Source organism: Protopterus annectens, chromosome 11.part0, assembly GCF_019279795.1.
Source record: "Protopterus annectens isolate FY-2018-M chromosome 11.part0, PAN1.0, whole genome shotgun sequence".
Taxonomy (NCBI): Eukaryota; Metazoa; Chordata; order Ceratodontiformes; family Protopteridae; genus Protopterus; species Protopterus annectens.
This window is the reverse complement of record NC_056745.1, coordinates 1,316,056,065-1,316,078,019: the sequence shown is the minus strand read 5'-3', so window position 1 is coordinate 1,316,078,019 and position 21,955 is coordinate 1,316,056,065. Positions and strand designations below refer to the sequence as shown.

The 21,955-nt window shown below is 40.5% G+C and overlaps 1 protein-coding gene across 1 annotated transcript in view; it reads right to left on the bottom strand.

The window, feature by feature from the left end:
- The window catches only part of LOC122815830 (kielin cysteine rich BMP regulator), a 2,917,372-nt gene that overhangs the window by 935,747 nt on the left and 1,959,670 nt on the right, over positions 1–21,955 (bottom strand). The window contains exon 33 of the mRNA XM_044088633.1: positions 2,651–2,736. Within this exon, the coding sequence (XP_043944568.1) occupies positions 2,651–2,736 (86 nt within the window). The remainder of the gene's footprint in view (positions 1–2,650; positions 2,737–21,955) is intronic.

Genomic DNA, 21,955 nt, shown 5'->3' with positions numbered 1-21,955 from the left:
TCCTATATTCGTAAACCTTTGAAAAAACTAAAACCAACAACCCTAGCAGTTGACCAACTCCCAGCCGAATACTTACAAATAGCGTCTGATGTCATAGCATATCCCGTATCAATCTTAATCAACAGAACCATAACTGAAGCTACCATTCCCTCCATATAGAAAATCTCTTATATCATCCCTCTCCACAAAGGCGGGACCTCCATGGACACATCTAACTACAGACCCATAGCAATTCTGTCTCCACTAGCCAAAATTATGGAACGATGTGTTCACAAACAACTTATAAACCACCTTACCCTTAACAGCCTCTTGTCTAATACCAAGCATGGTTTTCGTCCCCATCATAGCACAACCACTGCTCTTCTCTCCTTTGTTGACTCAGTCAACAACAACCGCAACAATAAATTAATATCCTCTGCTCTCTTTCTTGACCTATCGAAAGCCTTCGATATGGTCAATCACCAGCAGCTGCTCCATGCCCTGGAAACCCTACAGCTTAACAATTCAACCATAAGTTGGTTTAAAGCTTACCTCTCTGGAAGAAAACAAGCTGTTCAGTGGCAAAGCAGGCTATCAGACTTACTCCCCAATAATATAGGTGTTCCCCAGGGCTCTATTCTTGGTCCCCTTCTCTTCCCGGTCTTTATTAATGATCTTCACTCAGTCATACCCAAAGCCACCTGCATTCAATATGCAGACAACTCCACCCTGATCTGCTCTGACGTCTCTCTCACCAAACTCCAAGCCACAACCCAGAAATGTTTTACTATAGTAGAACAATGGTTCTCCAAATTAAAACTCTTACTTAATCCTACTAAAACCAAGTTGCTATTATTTTTCCCCACTGTAACTACCTCCCAAGGAAAAGAACCACTAAATGTCAACAACCCAACCTTCCAAGTGTCTTCTACCAATGGTACCATTATTGAACCGTTCTCCAACACCAAACTACTAGGTGTGACCATTGACCACAAACTAAAATTTGATACACATGTCAGCCTGACCATCAAGTCTGTAAACAAGAAACTCGGGTCCATGTATAGAATAAAGAACTTCTTAACCCCACACACCAAACTAACTATCGCACGCACCCATCTCCTTTCCACCCTTCTATATGCCTCCCTGATACTCTCATTTCTCAACAAGAGTGAGCTCAATAAACTTTCTACAGCCTATAACCATATAGCCAGATTTATAACGGGAATGCCTTATCAAACCCACCACTGCCTAAACCTAAAATCACTCGACTGGTTAGAATTGCCCAATATACTCAAACTCAACCAACTTGCTGAGGCATTTAAAATAATGAACCAACCAGACAAAACCCCCTCATTGAGCAAAATACTTACCCCCTACTCCAACCTCACTTGCCTCAGATCATCTAAAAGCCTCCAAGTGCAAACCATTAAATCTAACAACTCGGGAGGTGACGCTCTCTATGCCAATTCCATTGGAAAACTCTGGAACTCCCTCCCAAACAAACTAAGACAAAAATCACCTCAAAGAATTCCTTAAGTCCCACTGGCTATGCCCCTGTACTAAACCAGACTAACACCAAATGTCCAACACCTCCTAGCCTCTTCCCATCCTAAAATCATCCTCTTTCCCAGAAGGAAGCACATTGTAACCTTCTTAGATTAACTACAAAAGCCTCCACCTGTTTCTTAATGGAATTAAAGCCAATTTGTTTTTATGTCTTTATGTGAATAATATTTACGCTTGCTTGCACCTGTAGTCAACAGAATGTATAGCCAATTGTTTATATGTCTTTATGTGTATAATACTTACTTTTGCTTGTATATGATATGCACCTTCTTTTTTCTGACTATACTATGTATAATATCTACTTCTGCTTGTATATGATATGTACCTTCTTTTCTTCTGGAGCTTTTCTCCCCGGGCCTCTACTGAAAAAGGACATGTATCCAGCTAGACTAGCCCGGTCAACAAATGTAAAATAAATATAAAATAAATAAAATATATATATATATATATATATATATATATATATATAGAGAGAGAGAGAGAGAGAGAGAAACACAAACACACACAAGCACACATGTATATTTGTAACCTTCCCCAGCCCTTACACTAATCTTAACCTGTGAACACTTACATGTACACATGCATTCCCAATGCCAAAGTGTCAGCATTACTATCCACTCCCACATATATAATACTCAAGTTTGCATGCTTTGCATCTTCCTGCATTCAACATATTGTGCAATCAACAGCTTCTTACATAAAAATCAGCATTCAACGAACTGAGCAGTGTGTGTGTGTGTGTGTGTGTGTGTGAGTGTGTGTGTACATCAGAAGCAAGTAAATTTTAAGCCGGTCCATAAGGCAAACTGAAGTATTATTGCTACAGACAGCAGCTCTGCCTATGAATTCATCCAAATGACAAAAACCTAGAAAACAGAGGTGTTTTGCCTTATGCTGGAGTATTAACACTATTAAACATACTACTGAAAGGGGAAGAATATCTTTAATCTACACAATTTTCTTCACTATCTGGCTTGTTTGGCAGCCTACACTCTTTCATCCGGAATAAGTTCCAGTACAGAGAAGTTGTAAGAATGTCCAGAGATATACTGGAAATCACAAACAGAAGAATGAAGTCTAAAATGCAAAGATGCCACTTACTTACCCTACAGGTGCAAAGTGTGCAAAGTGAGTCAGAAGGATCTGGGAAGGTTTGACCATTGTTTACTGCAATGCCACTAAAGAAGCAACCTAGGATTAAAAATAGAAAATATCAGTTCTGGTTTTATTCTTCAGTGGAGATCCTGACAGTGCTGTATTTTTTAAATATCATAATCATGTAATATCACCAAGGAAGCTAGGTCTGCTGGGAATGATTACTATATGCAAATCAGTTTACCTACAACAAAAATGAAAAAGGGTTAACACTACAGCTACACAGCCTTTTCCTGGTGACTAAAAACTTTAATCATATGAAGGTGCCTTCTGCAGGGAGGCTGAAAGGGAATGACTTATGGTGAAAACAGTTTTTTTTTTTAGAAAAATGCTCCCTAGACCATCATGTTGGTATATATAATTAACATAGTCTAGACTTCCATCCCAGTTCTGTGGAAGGTATATTCAAATATTTGAAAAGGATTACAATTCTGAGCCATCAACTGAAACTGCTCATGGCTGTCATGTTATATCACAATAGGTTTGCTTAGTATCTTCTGCATCTTGAATGTGCCACTGGGAGCTCCCACAGGCAGAAAAAAATAATTTTGAAGAATCTACCCTTTCCTCTAAGAATACTGACACATCTCTCTCCTTGAATTTTAGTCTTAAACAGGGTCTCCTTTGGCTGAATTACACCACCTTCTCTGCCTCTCTTCACTACTGCAGTCTGCACTTAATGCTGCCTTTCAGACACCTTCCTAATATCCAGACTCTTCTTTTATAAGAGTATAGCAGAGCTGGGTCCATGCAGCATTGGGGTACTGTTATAAGCAGCAAAAATGTATTCTGCCAGTGTCATGGCATAGACTGAAAAGGGCATAGGTGACCCTATTTCAATTAGTGGCTCAGACATCTGAGACACTGGTAGGGAAGAACAAGTGTGCCCTTCCTATGTGGGAGGGCATCCACTTGAGTGCACCTGTTGTTGAATACTTTTTGGAGGCCAGGGCTGCACAGATGTACATTTTCATATGAAGGAATAGGTGGGGGACATTGGCTAAGTCAGTGAGGTGGCAGGGGGACATTGGCTGAGTCAATAAGGTGATATGACAGCATGCTGTTCTTGCAAGGCTATCCCTGGATGTTCTGAGTCCATATGTTTGGAAGAGAAAAGTTGGGGCAGAAAAATACCCCTTAGCAGCAGGATGGAACTGCACCAGAGTCCTCAGGGTCTTCACCAGATCCAGTAGGGGTCACTTTGAGCCTGGTGATGGTTAAGGCTGGTCTGGTATCCAGAAGAAGGAAGAGAGAAACTGCTAGCAGCCAATAGTCAGATGTGAGGTACCAAAGAGATCAATGAAAAACAATGTTCCTTCTGCAGACAAGGTTCTCATTCCCACAAATTCAGGTTAGCTATTTCCTCAGACAAAAGTGGCAAAGTCTTTCTGGTCTAGCAGTTATTTTTAACATATCTAATCCGGTTAGTTTCTGTATGTAAGGGGAGGAGTGTTCAAAATTTTATGTAGTGTTAGAATTTATTTTCTAGTGTATCCAGTGACTGTATGATATCATAAACCTAGACAGGTGTACTTTGTAAAGAACAGGGTGAGTGGGACTTTTAGGGATGCTGCTGACAGACTGTAGAACATAAAAATGGTACCAGCACGACTGAGTCTACTTCAAATTTTAAGCTTGAATGCATTTTGATACAGCCTTCTCTCCCAAGTGTTCTGGAATGGTAAGAGGTACTACACAAGAAAAAATGCCTGACAGGATGGGCATTACAGGAAAATAATAGACCACCCAGAAGGATTGTGAAACCTGACACCACAAGCTGAATTCTTCTTCACCCCGGAGGTCAATTATTTTGCCTAACTCACACACTGGAGGTTGTTACTGCACTTAGAAAATGGGCTATCTGTGAAGTTGTTTTGCATTTGTTTTATTCATAGAATCTTTTATATATTTTTGATATTTTTTATGTAGAATAGTTTATTCACTTATGTGTTTAATTTATGTATGTATGCCTGTATGTATTTATTTATTATTACTGTTTTATAACCACGTAGATGGGATGGTCCAAAGACCATTTTTGACCCATGATGCTATGCCAAATGGATATGAGCTGATGATGAATATTTAACTGTTGGAAGAAGTCTTTTGCATCCAAAATCAAATCGCGCACACACACACACACACACACACACACACACACACACACACACACACACACACACGTGCAAGCTTGCAAGGAGACAGAGATACTCAGGCTTTCACACACACACAACTGTGTAGGCACTATATTTTTAACATATGAACACTAACATTTCAATGTATGTAAGCAATTTCCTGACTGCTTCAATTGCCAACTTACATTCTTTCATCACAAGCTGTTTTCTAGGAAGTTTGGGTTCATGAAGGGCCAATCTTGTCTCCTGAACCTGATTGACTTCTTCGAATTAGTCTCCAGAGCCGTGGATGAGGATAAGGCAGTCCACACAGCCTATCTGGACCTTGCCAAGGCCTTTGACACTATCTCCCACTCTGGAATCATACATAAACTTACTAAGCTGGGCATTAATCCCTACTTCACTCGATGGAGTGCCAAATGGCTTACTGACAGAACCCACACTGTAAAAGTAGCTGACTCCAAATCCAGCTCCAGACAAGTGACAGGTGGAGTATCTCAGGGTTCAGTCCTGGGACCACTCTTATTTGGCATCTACTTCTCTGAAGTACAGGCAAATACTAAGGGACTCTGGCTAACAATGTTTGCAGATGACTGCAAACTGGGAGCCATTATTGAATCTCCAAATGATGTGGATACTCTACAGAAGGGCCTTATAGAAACAGATGCTTGGTGCCAGAGCCATGGGCTCAAGCTCAATGTCAAGAAATGTATAGTTATCCCCTTTGGGAAAAAACATGTACCCATGAATTACCACATAGTTGGCAATACATTAAACACTGTAAGTGTGATAACAGACTTAGGGACACAGGTGGACAGTGGTCTCACCTTCGATAACCACATCGCCACAACAGTCAAGAAATCCTTCTATGTGGTACACCTCATCACTAAGGGCTTTTCATCCAGAAAAAAGGAGGTCATTGTCCCACTGTACTCATCCCTCATTCAACCCATTATAGAATACAATGCCCCATTTGATATGTACCTCTCAAGACACCTGCAACAACTGGAAAGGCAGCAGAAATACCTCACTAAAAGAATCACAGGCCTAAAGCAGATGGCCTATGCTGACCGCCTTGAAAAACTCCAGCTATACTCGGTCTCATATCGTCTACTCAGAGGTGATCTCTGCTTAACATACAAGGCCAGGTCAAACCCAGAGCTGTTGGACATGCTAAACTTAAAGAAATCCCAGTCCCTCAGAGCCACACACTCCAGGGATCTAAACCTTGTCACCACAATAAACAAAACATGCTGAAGGGATAGGATCCTGACCCAGAGACTCCCCAGACTCTGGAATAGACTGCCCATACATGTCAAGCAGAGCGCTTCTTTGCCCCTCTTCAAAAGGAATCTTGACGACTGGATAGGAGAAAGGAAATTCACCCCGGGGATCACGTCAGTCGCCCTGCTAGACAGGGGTCCAGAAAATAAATAGTGTGGGAAGAAATAGTCAGAGAATTGTTATGGCTAGGCTTGTATAGGCCCTAGGGCTGACAGCCTACTACCAACCTATGAACCCATGTTGTAGCTGAACATGCCAGGACAGATACTTTGGCTAGCACATGGATTTCATACCACAAGTAGACACACTTGTTCACTGAGCATTTGTGGTACATTAACCATCTTGGATAATTTGGTGGCCATTGGGAACTTGAGTTTCTCTAAGACCTCAGCCAATCCCGTGAGTGCTAATTGACCACAAGCATCACTGGGGTGTTGCCAAATACTGACAGCATTAGAGATTCTGACTATTAGCCACCTGGTTACAAGTCAGTTTACAGTGACTTTTGTCTCTGTGGTGGATAGCAAGACAAACTACAGCATGGGTGCAGTGGTACACAGCTACTTCTGACTTGCCATGACATTGTTGCTTTTATATGACAGTCTTGCACAATGGTAATATTATACTCTTAACAATTCCAGTGACAGCATCACAAGTGAGACAAGCTACAAATGTTATCATATTCTTCTGTCCCAGATTAGACTTTATAAAAGGAATCTTCCTCCTCCTCTTACCTAAAAGTTTCAAACCTATGAAACTTATCTCACTATTGACTGAAGCTACAGAAATACTGATAGTAACATGTTATTCCTTCATCGGTAAGCTTTAATACGATGCTAAGCAATTCTCTCTGTGTCTCTTAAAATATTTAAAAACGTGAAAATGATGACAGTGTAAATAAATAACATATAAACAATACTGAGAATCAATGTAGATGTGTTGCCCATCACATAAGCTTTAAAATGGAATCTTTAAACTACTTGTCTGCAGCATTGATTTGGAACTATTTATATAAATACAAATAGGTACTATACCCCTAGCGGTGTCACTAGGATCATGCTAGAAAAATGCCTAGCGGCATCACTTGTGTTTAATGAATTATGACTTTACTCATTCCATTTTTATAATGAAATTTGTATAAATCAATAAATCAAGTTTTGCTTTCTCTATACAAACTTCTTACACTGTTTTTCCAGGCAAGACACATACGAGCTGGAATTCATACCTTTTAACTTATTTGCTCAAGAATTCTGGACAAAGGCAAACATATCTGTATTGTTGTATTATGACTCTTTTTATTGCTTAATGACATTGCATTTTTACAGTGTTTGTATTGCTGCATTATAAAGCTTTACTGCTCATTGATATTGCCTTCTTTGTGCATGTTTGAATGTCAAGATCTTCTTCTGTTGAGTTCTGGGGAAGAGGGTGAATGTATGTTTTTACTGCATGCATATCTCACCTTGCCTTATTGCTAACTGCTGCACTGTTGAAATAAGTTGTTTATGGCTGTGCTATTGTTTTTTTTTTTAAACTAGGGGTGTAACCAGAGTCAGGTAGGAAGGAACCCATATCTCTTCAGCTACACCTGCGGGTGCGCTACATTTGGGGGCTCATCCAGGATTGCCTGTACTGCCAAGGAATCCAGCCTGTTCCCCTATATGTGTGGAAAGCAAATCCAGCAGAAACATGAACCCAGAAGCTGCAGCTTCACTGTCCATAAAAACTATAGGGCCTGAAGTTTTGAATGCTTTGGGAACTATTGTAGAAAAATGCTTAAAGCCTACACAGCCATTCACTGGGTTTGGCTACTGCAAATTGCATTTCTTTTCTGGCAAACAACCCTCACCTCAGGGAGAGGAAGATTTTGAATCCCGGATGGATCAGGCTTCACAAGCCCTACAGGAGTGGGACATCCCAGAATCTCAGAAGAAGGAGTGGATAGCTGAAAGTCTAAAGGGATTAGCTGCAGATACTATAGGCAATCTAAGGATGGGTAAACAAGATTGCACGGCCAGGGACTATTTAGGAGTACTGCAGGATGTGTTTGGAAGGACCAAGAGGGCTGCTGACCTACTGTATCAGTTTGAACATACATATGAAGAAGTTGGTGAAAAACTATCTTATTACATTAAGCAATTAGATAAAATGTTCCACCAGATCATCTTAAAGAAGGGGGTGGATCCGAAAGTAACTGCGCAAGTACGGATCAGGCAAATTTTACTGGGAGCTCAAGCTATGGATCCCATTGTGTGGAAAATGAGGATGAGAAATAGGGAAGAGACTCTAACTTATTCTCAGTTGGTTAAAGAGATGAGGGAAGAGAAATCCCTGTTGGAAGCCAAATCTCAGTGTTCAACAGTAACCCCAGGGATTACTTCAGTGTCACTGCTTGACAGAGGCACAGCAAAATAATAGGCATAGTTTTATTCAAACTAAAGGGGTGGCGAAAGCCACATAACTATGGGCTAGGCTTATAAATGCACTTGGGCAGATAGCCTAGTATGAACCTATGAACCTATAAAACAGTGAGTGAATACCAGCAGGAGCCTATAGCCATGCTCACTACTCAAACAGGAGTCATGGCCCAGAGTGCATGTGTCTTCCCTGACCGACACCATAGCTCAAGTCACCAAGACAGTTGCAGAATTGCAGAAAGCCATGATAACTTTAGCTGAAGGGAGGAATACATCAGCTAGAACCTCTACGAAAGGACTCAGGGAAGAACCAAATCAGCCAATGCTCAGAGTTCCTACTGGATTTTGTTTTCACTATGGAGATGTAGGGCATATAAAGCATCAGTGTCCTAATGCAGAGAATTTGAAAAGAGTGAACAAACTATTATCGGCTAGTGCAATGCAGGGAAACCTCAAAGGGCCTCAGTGAAGGAGCCAGCTGAGTGCCCAGTTACAAAGACCTCCATAAAATTTAACATCAGGAAACAGCATCCTGGATCTCTTTTCCACACTAACTCTTGTAAAAGGGGAGATAAACTACCCACTATGCACACTTCTAGCTAATATGAGGTGAACAACCGAATTGGAAAGCCATCTCAGCCAAAATCTCAGCATCTAAGACCACAAAGGATTAATAAGCAAGAGTCTTATCCATTAAAATGGTGAGGTCAACCAGTGTTACCTCAACCACATGCAGACTGCCATACAGCTGAACAACACTGGAAACAGAAACAGAAACTCCTCGATGGCCTACTGGGACCATCCCCTATCGTGTCAGTAAAAATAGACAGAGTGTATAGTAAAGCACTGTTGGACACTGGTACACAAATCACCATTCCGTACAGAGACTTCTACCCAAAATACTTAAGCATTTGACACTTGAAAAGTTAGAAGATTTGGAGATCTGGGGGCTAAATGACATGAAGTCCCCTTATGATGGCTGTGTCTCCCTCAAGTTAGAATTTTGCACTTCAGTTGTTGGGTCAACAGAAGTTTTTGAAACATTCGCTGTTGTGTGTCCCAGGCCAAAAGGAAAGGATTCAACATCTATTTTAGTGGGGACAAATACTGACCTTGTTAGAAGAATACTAATGTCTCAGTTGACCCAGGAACACCCAACATTACATCCTCTACTGAGACCAGTTTTCTGTGCCCTTCAAAGAGAAGGATAGCAAGAAAGATGAAATTGGTCATGTGTGGACCCTGTCTGGGAAAGAGCATATAATTCATCCTGGTCAGATCACCTGCTTCATAGCCAAAGTGAGGATGTGTGGACAAACAGTTTTCTCTCATCTCATGATGGAAATGGATCCAGAAAGTGACTTGCCACCAGGGCTGGAACTAGTCCCAAAAATTTGGCCTGTGGACAAGTTAAAGCATCCTTATGATAGTTTGCCTGTGGGGTTGAAAAATAAAGGAAGTACTCCCATTGTCCTGCATTCACAAGTGCGTTTAGGAAATGTTTATGCTGCCACTCCCTTACCTGCTTCTGTGTTGACAAGGAATGAGAGCAGAGCCAATGAGTTGAAGCTGGAAGATATTGATATAGGAGGTGGTCTTTTGCCCCCTGAGTGGCTAACCAGAGTTAAAGAGCTACTAATGAAAAAGAAAAATAGTTTTTCTACTAGTGAACTAGATGTGGGCTGTGCAAAAAGTGCAGAACACTGAATAAGAGTAAAGGAGGACTGGCCTTTCAGGGAACGTTCCAGAAGAGTAGCCCCAGGAGACCTGGAGGACTTAAGAAAACATTTGGAAGAACTAAAAGCTGCAGGGATAAGTCCATATGCTTCTCCCATTGTCATTGTCAGGAAAAAGAATGGGTCAATTTGCATGTGTGTTGACTATTAGTATTTGGCTAACTGCCCCAGCGAGCCATTTTAAGCCTACCCAAGTACCTCTTGTACCAAGTACAAACTGCACCTTGTGTTTGTAAGGCAAACACCTTAACCATTAGGCCACCCTCCCAACCCTGACTATCATACTCTGAGTCAGTGAACCATTCCAGACCAGTACACAACTCCCCGGATTGAAGATGCTCTAAACTGCCTGGAGGGCAGTAAGTGGTTCAGTGTGTTAGACGTAAGGAGTGGATACTATCAAATCCCTATGCACCCAGAAGATAAAGAGAAGACTGCTTTCATCACCCCTTTGGGATGTTTTGAGTTTGATTGCTTACCTCAAGGTTTATCAAATGCACCAGCAACTTTCCAGAGAATATTGGAAAGAACAGTTGGAGACATGCATCTCCTGGAAGTCCTAGACTACCTGGATGACATCATTGTCTTTGGGAGGACCCTAGAGGAGACGAAGAAAGACTGATGAAGGCATTGGACAAGATTGAGAAGAAAGGCCTGAAGTTGTCATTGGACAAATGCAAGTTCTTCAAACCTTCAGTGACCTATGTGGGACATGTAGTGTCTGCAAATGAAATCTCCACAGATCCCAACAAAGTTGAAGGGGTGACATCTTGGCCCAGACCCAAACCTATCACAGAGCTGCGATCTTTCCTGGGGTTCTGCAGTTACTATAGAAGGTTTGTGGAAGGATTTTCAAAGATAGCAAGACCCCTTGGGTCAGCTGGTGATAGCTGCTTTAGAAAAGAAACAAGTTAATATGCTTCACATGGATATTCATCCTCTGGCAAGACTTTTGGCCAAAGAATGGAACAGACTCCAGATACAGAATGGATTAGTGTATAGGACATCTCCTAGTGCACTCGCCAGTGAAAAATGGCAATTGTTGCTTCCTCAGAAGTATAGAGAAGTAGCAGTCCGGTCATTGCATGATGAACATGGTCATCTTGGTTATGACAGAACTATGGGTCTGGTACGAGACAGGTTCTACTGGCCATGCATGAAGCAAGATGTTGAAGATTATTGTCGTACATGTCTTCGTTACATTCAGATTATTGTCGTACATGTCTTTGTTACATTCAGATTATTGTCGTACATGCCTTCGTTACATTCAGAGAAAGACTCTGCCTACCTGAGCTCTCTCATTGGGTCAAATGGAAAGTAGTGGACCCATGGAATTGGTCTGTATAATTTTTCTGTGCATTGAACTGGATGAAGGTGGGATCAATAATGTGCTGGTGGTGACAGACCACTATACTCGATATGCTCAAGCATTTCCACTCGCGATCAGAAAGGTATTACTGTGGCAAAACTACTAGTTGAGAATTTCTTTGTACACTATGGCCTGCCAAAAAGGATACACTCTGATCAAGGATGTGATTTTGAGAGCAAGCTTGTCCATGAACTACTCACTCTGTTGGGAGTCCAAAAAAGCCACACCACTCCTTATCATCCTCAAGGGGATCCTCAGCCTGAGCGATTCAACAGAACTTTACAAGACATGTTGGGGACACTATCTGCTGTGAAGAAGAGTCAATGGAGTAGACATGTAGCCACAGTGGTACATGCTTATAACAGTACTAAAAATGATGCTACAGGATTCTCACCTTACTTCCTAATGCTTGGAAGAGAAGCTTGTCTTCCTGTTGACGTCACCTTTGGAGTCACAGCTGATGATACACCCGTGTGTGCAGTTATGTGGAGAGACTCAAAAAGAACCTCAGACAGGCTTATGGGCTTGTTGAAAAAACAACAGGACAAAGACATCAGCGAAACAGGGCTCACTATGACAAAAAGTAAAGATGCATGACTTGCAGCCAGGGGACAGAAGCTTTTGAAAAATTTGGGACTACAAAGAAAGCATAAACTAGCTGACCACTGGGGATCTGAGATTTACATAATTTGTTCTCAGCTACCTAATATCCCCGTCTACCAAGTTTGCCCTGAGGGGAAAGAAGGACCTACTAAAACCTGGCACCGAAACAACTTATTGCCTTTGGCAAAACCAGTGAGACTCAAGAATCCGGAACCCAGAATGGCTCAGCAAAAACCTAACTCAAGGTGATCCAGAAGGCTAAGGCGGAGAGGAACTATCCTCTTAAATATTCAAGAGCCTATGCTTCCTCCTGCTGAAGAAGAGGAGGACACTGATGATAACTGGGGTTTCAGTGGGCTTTTTTATGAGGATGTTCAAGACCCCATGGGCTGTAATCTCAATGTAAATGCACCGGAATTCATTCATTGTCATTTTGAGCAGCCCAGACCTAACAACAGACTAAGTAATGTTTCTGTGCCTCTTGATGAACCTGATACTGATGGAAGCCCTGCTATGTAAACTTCAGAAATAGTGCTGAGGACAGTCATACCATTATGGAAAATGAATGTGAAGTAATACAAGAGGAGATCTTAGAAGTAGACAATATGCCTACTGAAGAACTAGACATTAAATGTGATGTGAGTGACAAACCTTCCGAGCAAAATTCCTTAGCTGTCTCTTCCGAACCAAAACTGCAGAGACTGAGTCAGCCCCCACAGAGACTAACCTATAACAGTTTGTGACATAGTACACAGGAACCTGTGACCACAGCTCATCGGAGTGTCTGCACTCATAATCCCTATGCCTTCTACTCCATTGGTGACACCCCATCCCAAGTTAAGCATAAGGATGATTACCCTTGGTGGAATGTATGTAAAAATATTGTTCAGTTGACGGTGTGTTAATGTTTGGAAATATTTTCTGATAATCTACCTTTGACTTGTGGAGACCTAAGATTTTCAAGTGGGGGGAGAGAGTAGCTCCCACTGTATTTCACTGTAGAAGTAATAGACTGTAGTTTTCCATTACACCACAAGGTGGAGCTCCTTTTCAGGGATATAAAGATAATTTTAAAAGTAAAAGAAGGGACTGGAACGCTAGCTGAAGGAGGGAAGACTGAGACATGTAGCTGAAAGGAAAAAAGGGCCTTGCAGCATGACTAGGTTTCTTTTCTAGTGCTTTGGGACAGGGAAGTGAAGTGGCAGATTGTGTCTGTCTCTTGCTGAAGTCCTGGAGGATAGTATTTTGTGGAATCAGGAGAGAAGTCTGAATCCACTAGTTCCATGCCTGCTATGATTCAGCAAGAAAAGGAGTTCCCTTGGGCTTAGTACCAAGAAGCCATATATGATTACCAGAGTTTTGGTAGGTGATTTTCTACTTTTCTCATCAGAGGAACCACGGCGCCTGGTCACTAGGATATTCTCAACAGAATGGTGAGAGGATCTGGCTGTCATTTTATATTTTTATAAGATTGTGGTTTCCCCCTCCTAAATGCTTTGTGGATTACAAATAACTGGGATCCATATGAGCGCCAACCTGGGCCTATCATGTCGGCAGCAAGATTGTAAGTAGTCAATGGCCAGTGAATAGGGTATAGTAGAGTGTTTCATGGTGGGTCTGTTTAGAATTGACCAAGGGGGTAGAGGGAGTTAGTACTGCTGCCGTAACGAATCTTTACTGCTCAATGGCATTGTAGTTTCTCATATTTGTATTGTTGTATTATAAATCCTCATTGTTCAATGACATTGCATTTTGCTCATGTTAGTAATGCTGCTTTCAAGAATTTTGCTGCTCAATGACATTGCATTTTCTCATATCCGTGTTGTTGTATTATGACTCATTTTATTGCTTAATGACATTGCATCATTTTTTCCGTGTTTGTATTGCTGAATTATAAAGCTTTACTGCTCATTGATATTGCCTTCTTTGTGCATGTTTGATTGTCAAAGATCGTCTTCTGTTGAGTTCTGAGGAAGAGGGTGAATGTATGTTTTCATTGCATGCATATCTCACCTTGCCTTATTGCTAACTGCTGCACTGTTGAAATAAGATGTTTATGGCTGTGCTATTGTTTTTTTTTTAAACTAGGGGTGTAACCAGAGTCAGGTAGGAAGGAACCCATATCTCTTCAGCTACACCTGCAGGTGCACTGCAATACATTTTCTGAATACTAAGAAATATAAAACTCTAATGTCTGGCATTACTAGCTGTCTGTAATTCTCTGTGATTTACCAGAAAATCAAAAACTTTATGAGGGACAGGAAAACATACTAGGCAAAATCAGAGATGTTATGTAACTTGAGGGACAGTTGACAGGTATTCCTGGGAATCATATAGCAATATCCTTATGAGATGCAGAGATATTGCTGCACAGGCAGACTATACCACAGTGATAAATGAACATAACAAATCAGGGCTATATGGTGTGACTATACAGATAGCCTTGCTTAAGGGAGGACAGCAATGCATTGGGGAAACTATGTAAATCAAGCAGACGGACACAGCCAAGAGTTTATGAAGAAGGGCAAAGTAGGAGACGTGTGCCATATTGTGTGATCCTGTGAGAATGCGAATGAGAAACACAGCAATCAGAATGAGCTGTCATCTGTACTGACAAGCTACAAGTGTCATCATTTAAGGAAAAACATCCTAAGAGGTGTTAAAGAAGTGAAAATGGGTGCTCAGCAAGCCAAACATCTTACTGTTTCATTAAAAGTCTGGAAAGGAGAACAAAGAAAATCCATAAAAAGATTATAAGCATGTAGAGAAATGGATACCAGGAACCCTGTAAGGTAAAACAAGATGTTGGGAAATAGGGTACGTCTTGGTGGGAAAGGAGCCCACTTTATATATAAAGTGAAACATCAAGGAAGGGGAAAATAAAAATAAGAGAAAATGGATGGAGATGGCAGGCAGCATAGGCACACAGACACATAGAGAAGGCCACAGATAAATGGGGGCTGATACGAACATACAAGGATGAGGTACATGAGAGAATCATATAAAATGAAGGGTAGAGAGAAGGCTGTGGATAGAATAGGTTACAGCAGTCTGCCAGTTGCCAAGTAACCCAGCTTGATTTTACTGATACATAGTAGGTGGTGGTCTTGGGTTTTGGTAACTGATGGCATGGGCCAGATCCTCCCTGATGACATCACCCAGATGGTCCATTCAGTCTATTAACTGCTGCATGAGGGGTTGTTCTATGGTAACCTACGGGTGTCCACACCCATTCAACCACTGGCTTAATTACATGCTCTAGTTCTAGCAAAGTCAAGTTTGGAGACAAAGGTGGGCTATCTGTCAAGGATGAGGCAGACTCCCTCTACAGATGAACTGCTATTCTGCTCACCAGTCTCAGATGCAGCCTCACCTAAAGCAGAAGCAGGCCATAACTAATGCACTTACAGCTTAGGTAGACCACTGTGATCTGCAGAAAGGAGACAAAATTAAAAGACATGATGCTACTGAAGAACACCTGCGGGAGCTGCCCCAGATGATAGCCAACAGAGGACATAGGATGCCAGTAAGTCTGCTCTGCTGCTACCTGTGATATCTGTCAGTATTTTCTTCATGATCTGCATACCATGAAAGACCAAAAGGGATATGCAAGCAATCGTTTTATAACACCGTATAGATGCAGCTGATCGTGCAGAAGTACACCTCTGCATTGACGTGTAAGTAAGTAAAAGCCTGAAATGAACCCCACAGCCCAGCACAGTACTCTTATAGCATATGTTTAAGTGTAAAGAAGCAACAAGCAGTCATGTTGCCACGATGTAGACCATCAGTGTATACTACTACATTTTGTAATGGCAATGCTCTTAGGCTCACTGAAGGAGACACAGGGACACTAATACACCTTTATTTATTTATTTTATTTATTTAATGACCTTATGAACTGTCTGTTTAGACTTAAGTGGTTAATAGTGTTTTAGACTTAAGTTTTATAATTACTTAATTGCTGGTACTCATTTATTGGTTGAAAATGTGTACCTAACAAAGTAAGAGGCATAATCGAAGCCTTTTCCTGCAGACACCATTCCTATATTGATGGAGCTTGTAGTGTGCTTTTGTATGCATTTATTAATTTAAAATTGTTTTATCATTGTATTGGTGTGTTGTTCTTGCATGTTTCAGTAGCATTCTTTTGGATCTGTAGCATTTATAACACTGAAGCTGGGCCTCTTAAGCCTGCTGGAGAGGTTTCATTTCTCCCAAGAAAATCCGTAGCTTCCATTTGTTTTACATGCCCCTTGTTAGTTGTAATTACAATGACAGTTTGCTTCTGTATTAAGGATTTTTCTTAAATTTCTAAGCTTATGTGAAATGATCTCTCTCAGACTTGAGCCACAACCAAGGGCGCCCACAGGCAGGTGCAAGGGGGTGCACTTGCACCCCCCTGGAACTGGCTGATTTTATTTTAATTTAAAAAAAAAAAAGTTTTTTTTAAAGGGCGTTCCTCTTTAAGAACGCCCTTTGCATACCGTCCAGTCACACAGACGCAACAAGTGTTTGCAACCTGTTTTCATCTTCTGTGCATAGGTGCCACCCGGAACCATAGCACTTTTCAGCAGCAAAGACCTGTGTACCCAACAGTCATGCGTGCATCACATGAATTTTAAACGCAAATGTGCATGAGAAGGGAATCTCATCATTGCTACCAGAGAGTCGCCCATAGTAAGGTAAGGAGTTAGGAGTGTGAAATTCCAGTTTGGTTGAGTTTTTCTTGCAGTTTTTACTGCCTTATTGTATCTACAAACCTGTCCTGGCACAGGTCATGGAGACTGAGGTTTCTTTTGCCTGTCTGTATACATTACAGGATGGTTCTTAATTCCAACACCTTGCAAAACACACTTGTGAAGCTGATTAGTCAGCAGTAATCAGAGTCTGTAGTGGGACGTTCATTGTGGATTGATATCATAATAGTCTGCTTTCAGATATGAGGGATATATCTAGTTTTCAATACTCTTTTTCTAAAGCTGAATAGCGTCTTGTGTTTATGGCACCAGTGGAGTATTACATGCAAAAGGTTTCACTGAGCAACGGATACAGAGGGTTATATTTGATTGCACAAATAAGGAGTCCTAGTATCTCATCTAGTCCCATGAGCTAGTGTTTCTTACCTTACTGAGGGCATTGGTAACCATATTGGAAGTAACTTATAAGTTTATTAGTAGTTACTGGACATGCAGTCCATGAGACCATTAAAGAGCCCATCCCAAATTCCCAGTTACCATAAAGCACTTGTCTGGTTAAGTAATTCACTCAAGATCACACAATAAACAAAAGAACGCTGAAAGACTCAAACCCTGTACCAAAGGTAGTAGCTCATTAACAGATTGTTGCCGTAACCCTTTGCACCATCTGCCAGTTCTGGCTTGAGCTCTTGTTGCAGGGAAGAATAGTGAATGGGGTTCCCCACAGTGGAGTGAAATTTGCTCCAAGCATATAAGCTAAAGCGTTGGCTAAGCATATAAGCTAGAGTGTTGGCTATATCTGTTGGCTCCATTATGGAAATACTATTTTGTTTCTGCTCCTTATTTATTATTATTATTTTTTGCATGTGGTCGCAATATTGTTTCCACAATGGTAACTGAACAAGAAAGGTTTTCAGTTGCATAAGAGGTACTTCTTACATCTCTGAACACCCCCTTTCCACCAGTGGCTCCATCTCTTCTAGAAATATAGAACAACACAAAAAGCACTTCAGAACTGTATCTGCCACTTTACTGTAGCAGCAGGCAAGATGTTTGATAACTTTCAAGCAGTTAGCAGGCAAGACGACTTACAGAGACTCATTTCTGTCAAACAGCAGCATTATATGCCTGTCTATAGGCCTAAATATCCATTAATGGGATGCTATTCCTCATTTTGACTACAATGGTAAACATGAGGCTATTGACATCAGTTCTCTTCCTCTTAATGATGTACATGATGGTTGCTTATGTTAGGCTGATAAATACGTCAAAAACTAAGCATATGAGATTTTGGAAACATAGATTAAAAGGTGAATATTTAATGCAGTAGACTGTGTGTATGTAGGAAGTAAGTAATTGTGTTTTTTCTGGCAAATCATTGAAGACTGAAGTTGAGTTTTAGACTTCATATCCTCAGAAAATGCATACTAATGCAAAAATTTTGTTCTATCCACTTTCTAAGGAGGTCAAGGTATGTATGTGTATGACATACCTCTCAACCGTACAGATTTTCACAGAAGTTGAGGTATGTGTGTGTGTTTGAGAGAGAGTAAAATGCCATATTTAAAGTCAGCAGGTGGAATTTATTTTCAAGGAATTGTGAGCTTCAAGGGAAGAGAAGTTTACTACTGCTCATGCTGTCTGCTTAAAATGTGCAACAGTTTTGTTTAGCAAATGGTATCAGTGTTGTGGTGTAAAATTTCAAAACAGTCTTAGTAGCACAGCAGGTAGCGTACTTGCATCTTGATATAGAGGGCTGTAGGTTCTACTCCCACAACATGTAGATTTGTATTTTAAGGGGGTGGAGTGCTGCAGTCCTCAGTATGTCCTCCTTTGGATGAGATGCCTAGTAACTATGAACCTGTGTTTCTGCTTGCCACTTATTCCTATTGCAATATACAAGCTTAGCATTTTTTTTAAATGTAACCTAGGCAATTTATTGTTTAAGGGCAGTAGGCACTGAATTTGTAGATGAAACATTGAAATATAAAGCTGTTTTCTAGCAACAACCTCTCCATTAGTTTCAGATCTCTTTAATGTGAAATTATTCAGATGACTTTTACTTCTGCAGATATTGTGCATATTAACTGATATTGGTAGATTGTAATGACAGACATTTAAGTGGCCTTTTATGGTTGAAATTTTCTGAATTGGGCAATTTGTCATTATTGGTTCATATGTTTTGTTTCATTGCTTAATGGAAAAAATGTTCAAAACTATAAAACACACTCTAAGTGGTGCTGTATTAACAAGGGATATAATTCAGTTATTATATATTATAATAAATACAATCAGGAAGGTGAATCAAAGCAGTTATGCATGGTTCTGAAATGTGTGCAAGGAGTCTATGATTTGAAAACAGTCCAAAGGTAAACTTAACCTGCCACTGGCCAGATGCATTTTCTTTGACTTTGAATGTGGGTTTCAATGCTGTTTCAGTGCATGCGAATTTCAAAGGTAGAGAAGTTTTAATGCTAAGTCTGTTTTCATTGTAAGACTATTGCTTTGTTTAAGTTTAGCAAACGTCTATCAGTTTTTGTGCTATAAAATAGGAGGTTACTAGGCTATTGGCCCTGAGGCCCTAAAACTTGAAATAAAAGTTGAAAATGAAAACCAAGTATCTGTAATCATTGTAGAAGTAATGCATAAAACAGTATGCGCACAGAGACTTTTGAACAGTGTTTATGGCAACTGGGGAGAAATAGCCAAGTAATGGGATACTGGAATGGCTGCGTGTGTGTGTTGGCGGGGGGGGGATTGAAGGGGGTGGGGGCAGTGCTTGGAGGGGGGTGGGGTTGGGGCGGTGCTCCGGGTTTTCACCCCTCTGCAAAAAATCCTACGGGCTCCCTTGGCCACAACTCCAGTTCATTTTAGGGAGGTAGAAGTAAACTGGAGTACCTGGATACAAGAGGAATAGAGGATACACAGGCAGAAATCACACAATTTCAAGACTCACATAAATATGGCAGGAGTTAATAAAGGGATACACAGGCTCACATCATGATAGTTCTTAATTTACTGTATCTATATATATATATATATATATATATATATATATATATGTATATATAAATTATATATATATATATATATATATATATATATATATATATATATATATATATATATATATTTCAGGTATGTTCCTTTTGTCAGATACATGTACCTCATGTACTTCTGGGTCAGTGTTGTTTGCAAACAGTATTTTATTTAAGATTCTGTCATGGCCGTAGTGCTCCATAACCAAACTATGCATGGCTAATTTTAACTGTACAGAATAAATCATTTAAAATGTTGCAGTCTTTGTAGTTCATATTGGAAAGTGACAGGTTATGTTTGTGAATATGTGACCAAGAAACTGAGCACTCAGTTACACGGGACTCCAGTGCTCCTGTAGCAGAAATAATGTGCATAATCCAAATCAACAAATGTCAAATAATAAATAAATAAATAAATAAAGAACAATACAGTACCCAACAGAAATGATAAGTACTTAGCATACCATGCAGGGTGTCCTTGCCTAAACTCTGCTTCCTGGTGGTCTTCAATTAATGACAATGCCTTTCATCATATCACTGCCTGCACTGCTTAGTGTTACACGGGGTATCAGGCGCCCTGACAGCAGGTTTGTCAGCTCAGATAAGGGATCATACTCCTGAAAGTACATGTGTATTATTCCAAAAGTCACTCATTAAACTGGCAGTGCAAGAGACAGAGATAATTTTGTTCTCCTTTGCAAACCAGCCAGGAGTTCTCTGTGAGGCATTAATATTAGTAGCCATCTGCATGAATATATATCAAAACAAGATGATAGCCTGAGGTTCATGCCATATATGGCTCTATGAATTACATGCAGTGCACCATAATACCTTATAGATGGATAATGTATATACAGACATAGCATGCTGGTAATATACAATAAAATGTGATACTGTCTCCCATTCCAAACTTCTAACTAAACTCTCTGACCTTCATCTCTCTACCTCCTCTGTTGACTGGTTTTCTAGTTACCTTTTTGGCAGGCAACAATCCACTTGCTGGCAAACTGTCCTCTCCCTTTTCATCCAACTAAACACTGGCATTCCCCAAGGATCTATCCTGGGCCCCCTCCTGTTCAATATTTTCACTAACATGCTTCACTCTGCTACTAACCTCTCAACACTTCTACAATATGCCGATGATTCCACTCTCATCACCTCTGCCCGCAGCATTCCTGAACGTCTAGCACTCACTCAACACACCTTCTCCTCTGTCAAAACCAGGCTCTCTGATAATCATCTCATACTAAATCCAAAAAAGCACTAAGCTCCTTCTATTCTTTTCATAAAACACTTGCACTGCACAAAGCTCCTTTTCTATCACCTCCCTCAACAACACCATTATTAAACCCAAACACTTTACCAAGCTGCTTGGAGTAACCATTGATGATGAACTAAAATTTGATATACACATCCAACAATGTATAAAAAAAAACACCAGAAATTTGGTCTTCTCTACCGCAACCAAATATTTTTTACACCCTCCTCCAAACCCTCCCTAGCTCAGTCACTCCTTCTACTCTATCTTCTTTAAGCTGCCCCATCCTTATTAATATTCAAACATCACTTCTCTCCAAACTAGAGCAAACATATAACAAAATAGTCAGATTTGCCTCCATTGCCCATTACAAATCCCATCACTGCCTCTCCCTTAAGACAATCCAATGGCCTGAATTCTCTAAACAACTATTTCTTCCTCAACTACATATTACACACTCTATTCTGAAAGATCCCTCTCCCTGCCCCTCCATCTCTAATCTATTGTTCTACTATAACCTCCAGTATCACCTTCATACTACCACCAAACAACTTCTTGACATATACAAACCCAATAAAAATATTGGAAAGTCCCTTTATAAACATTCTGTAGCCCATGCTTGGAACTTACTTCCTCTCATTATAAGAATCACTCCTTAAAAATACCTCTTCAAACAAGAACTTAAACTATATCTACAAAAGACATCGTCCTGCCCATG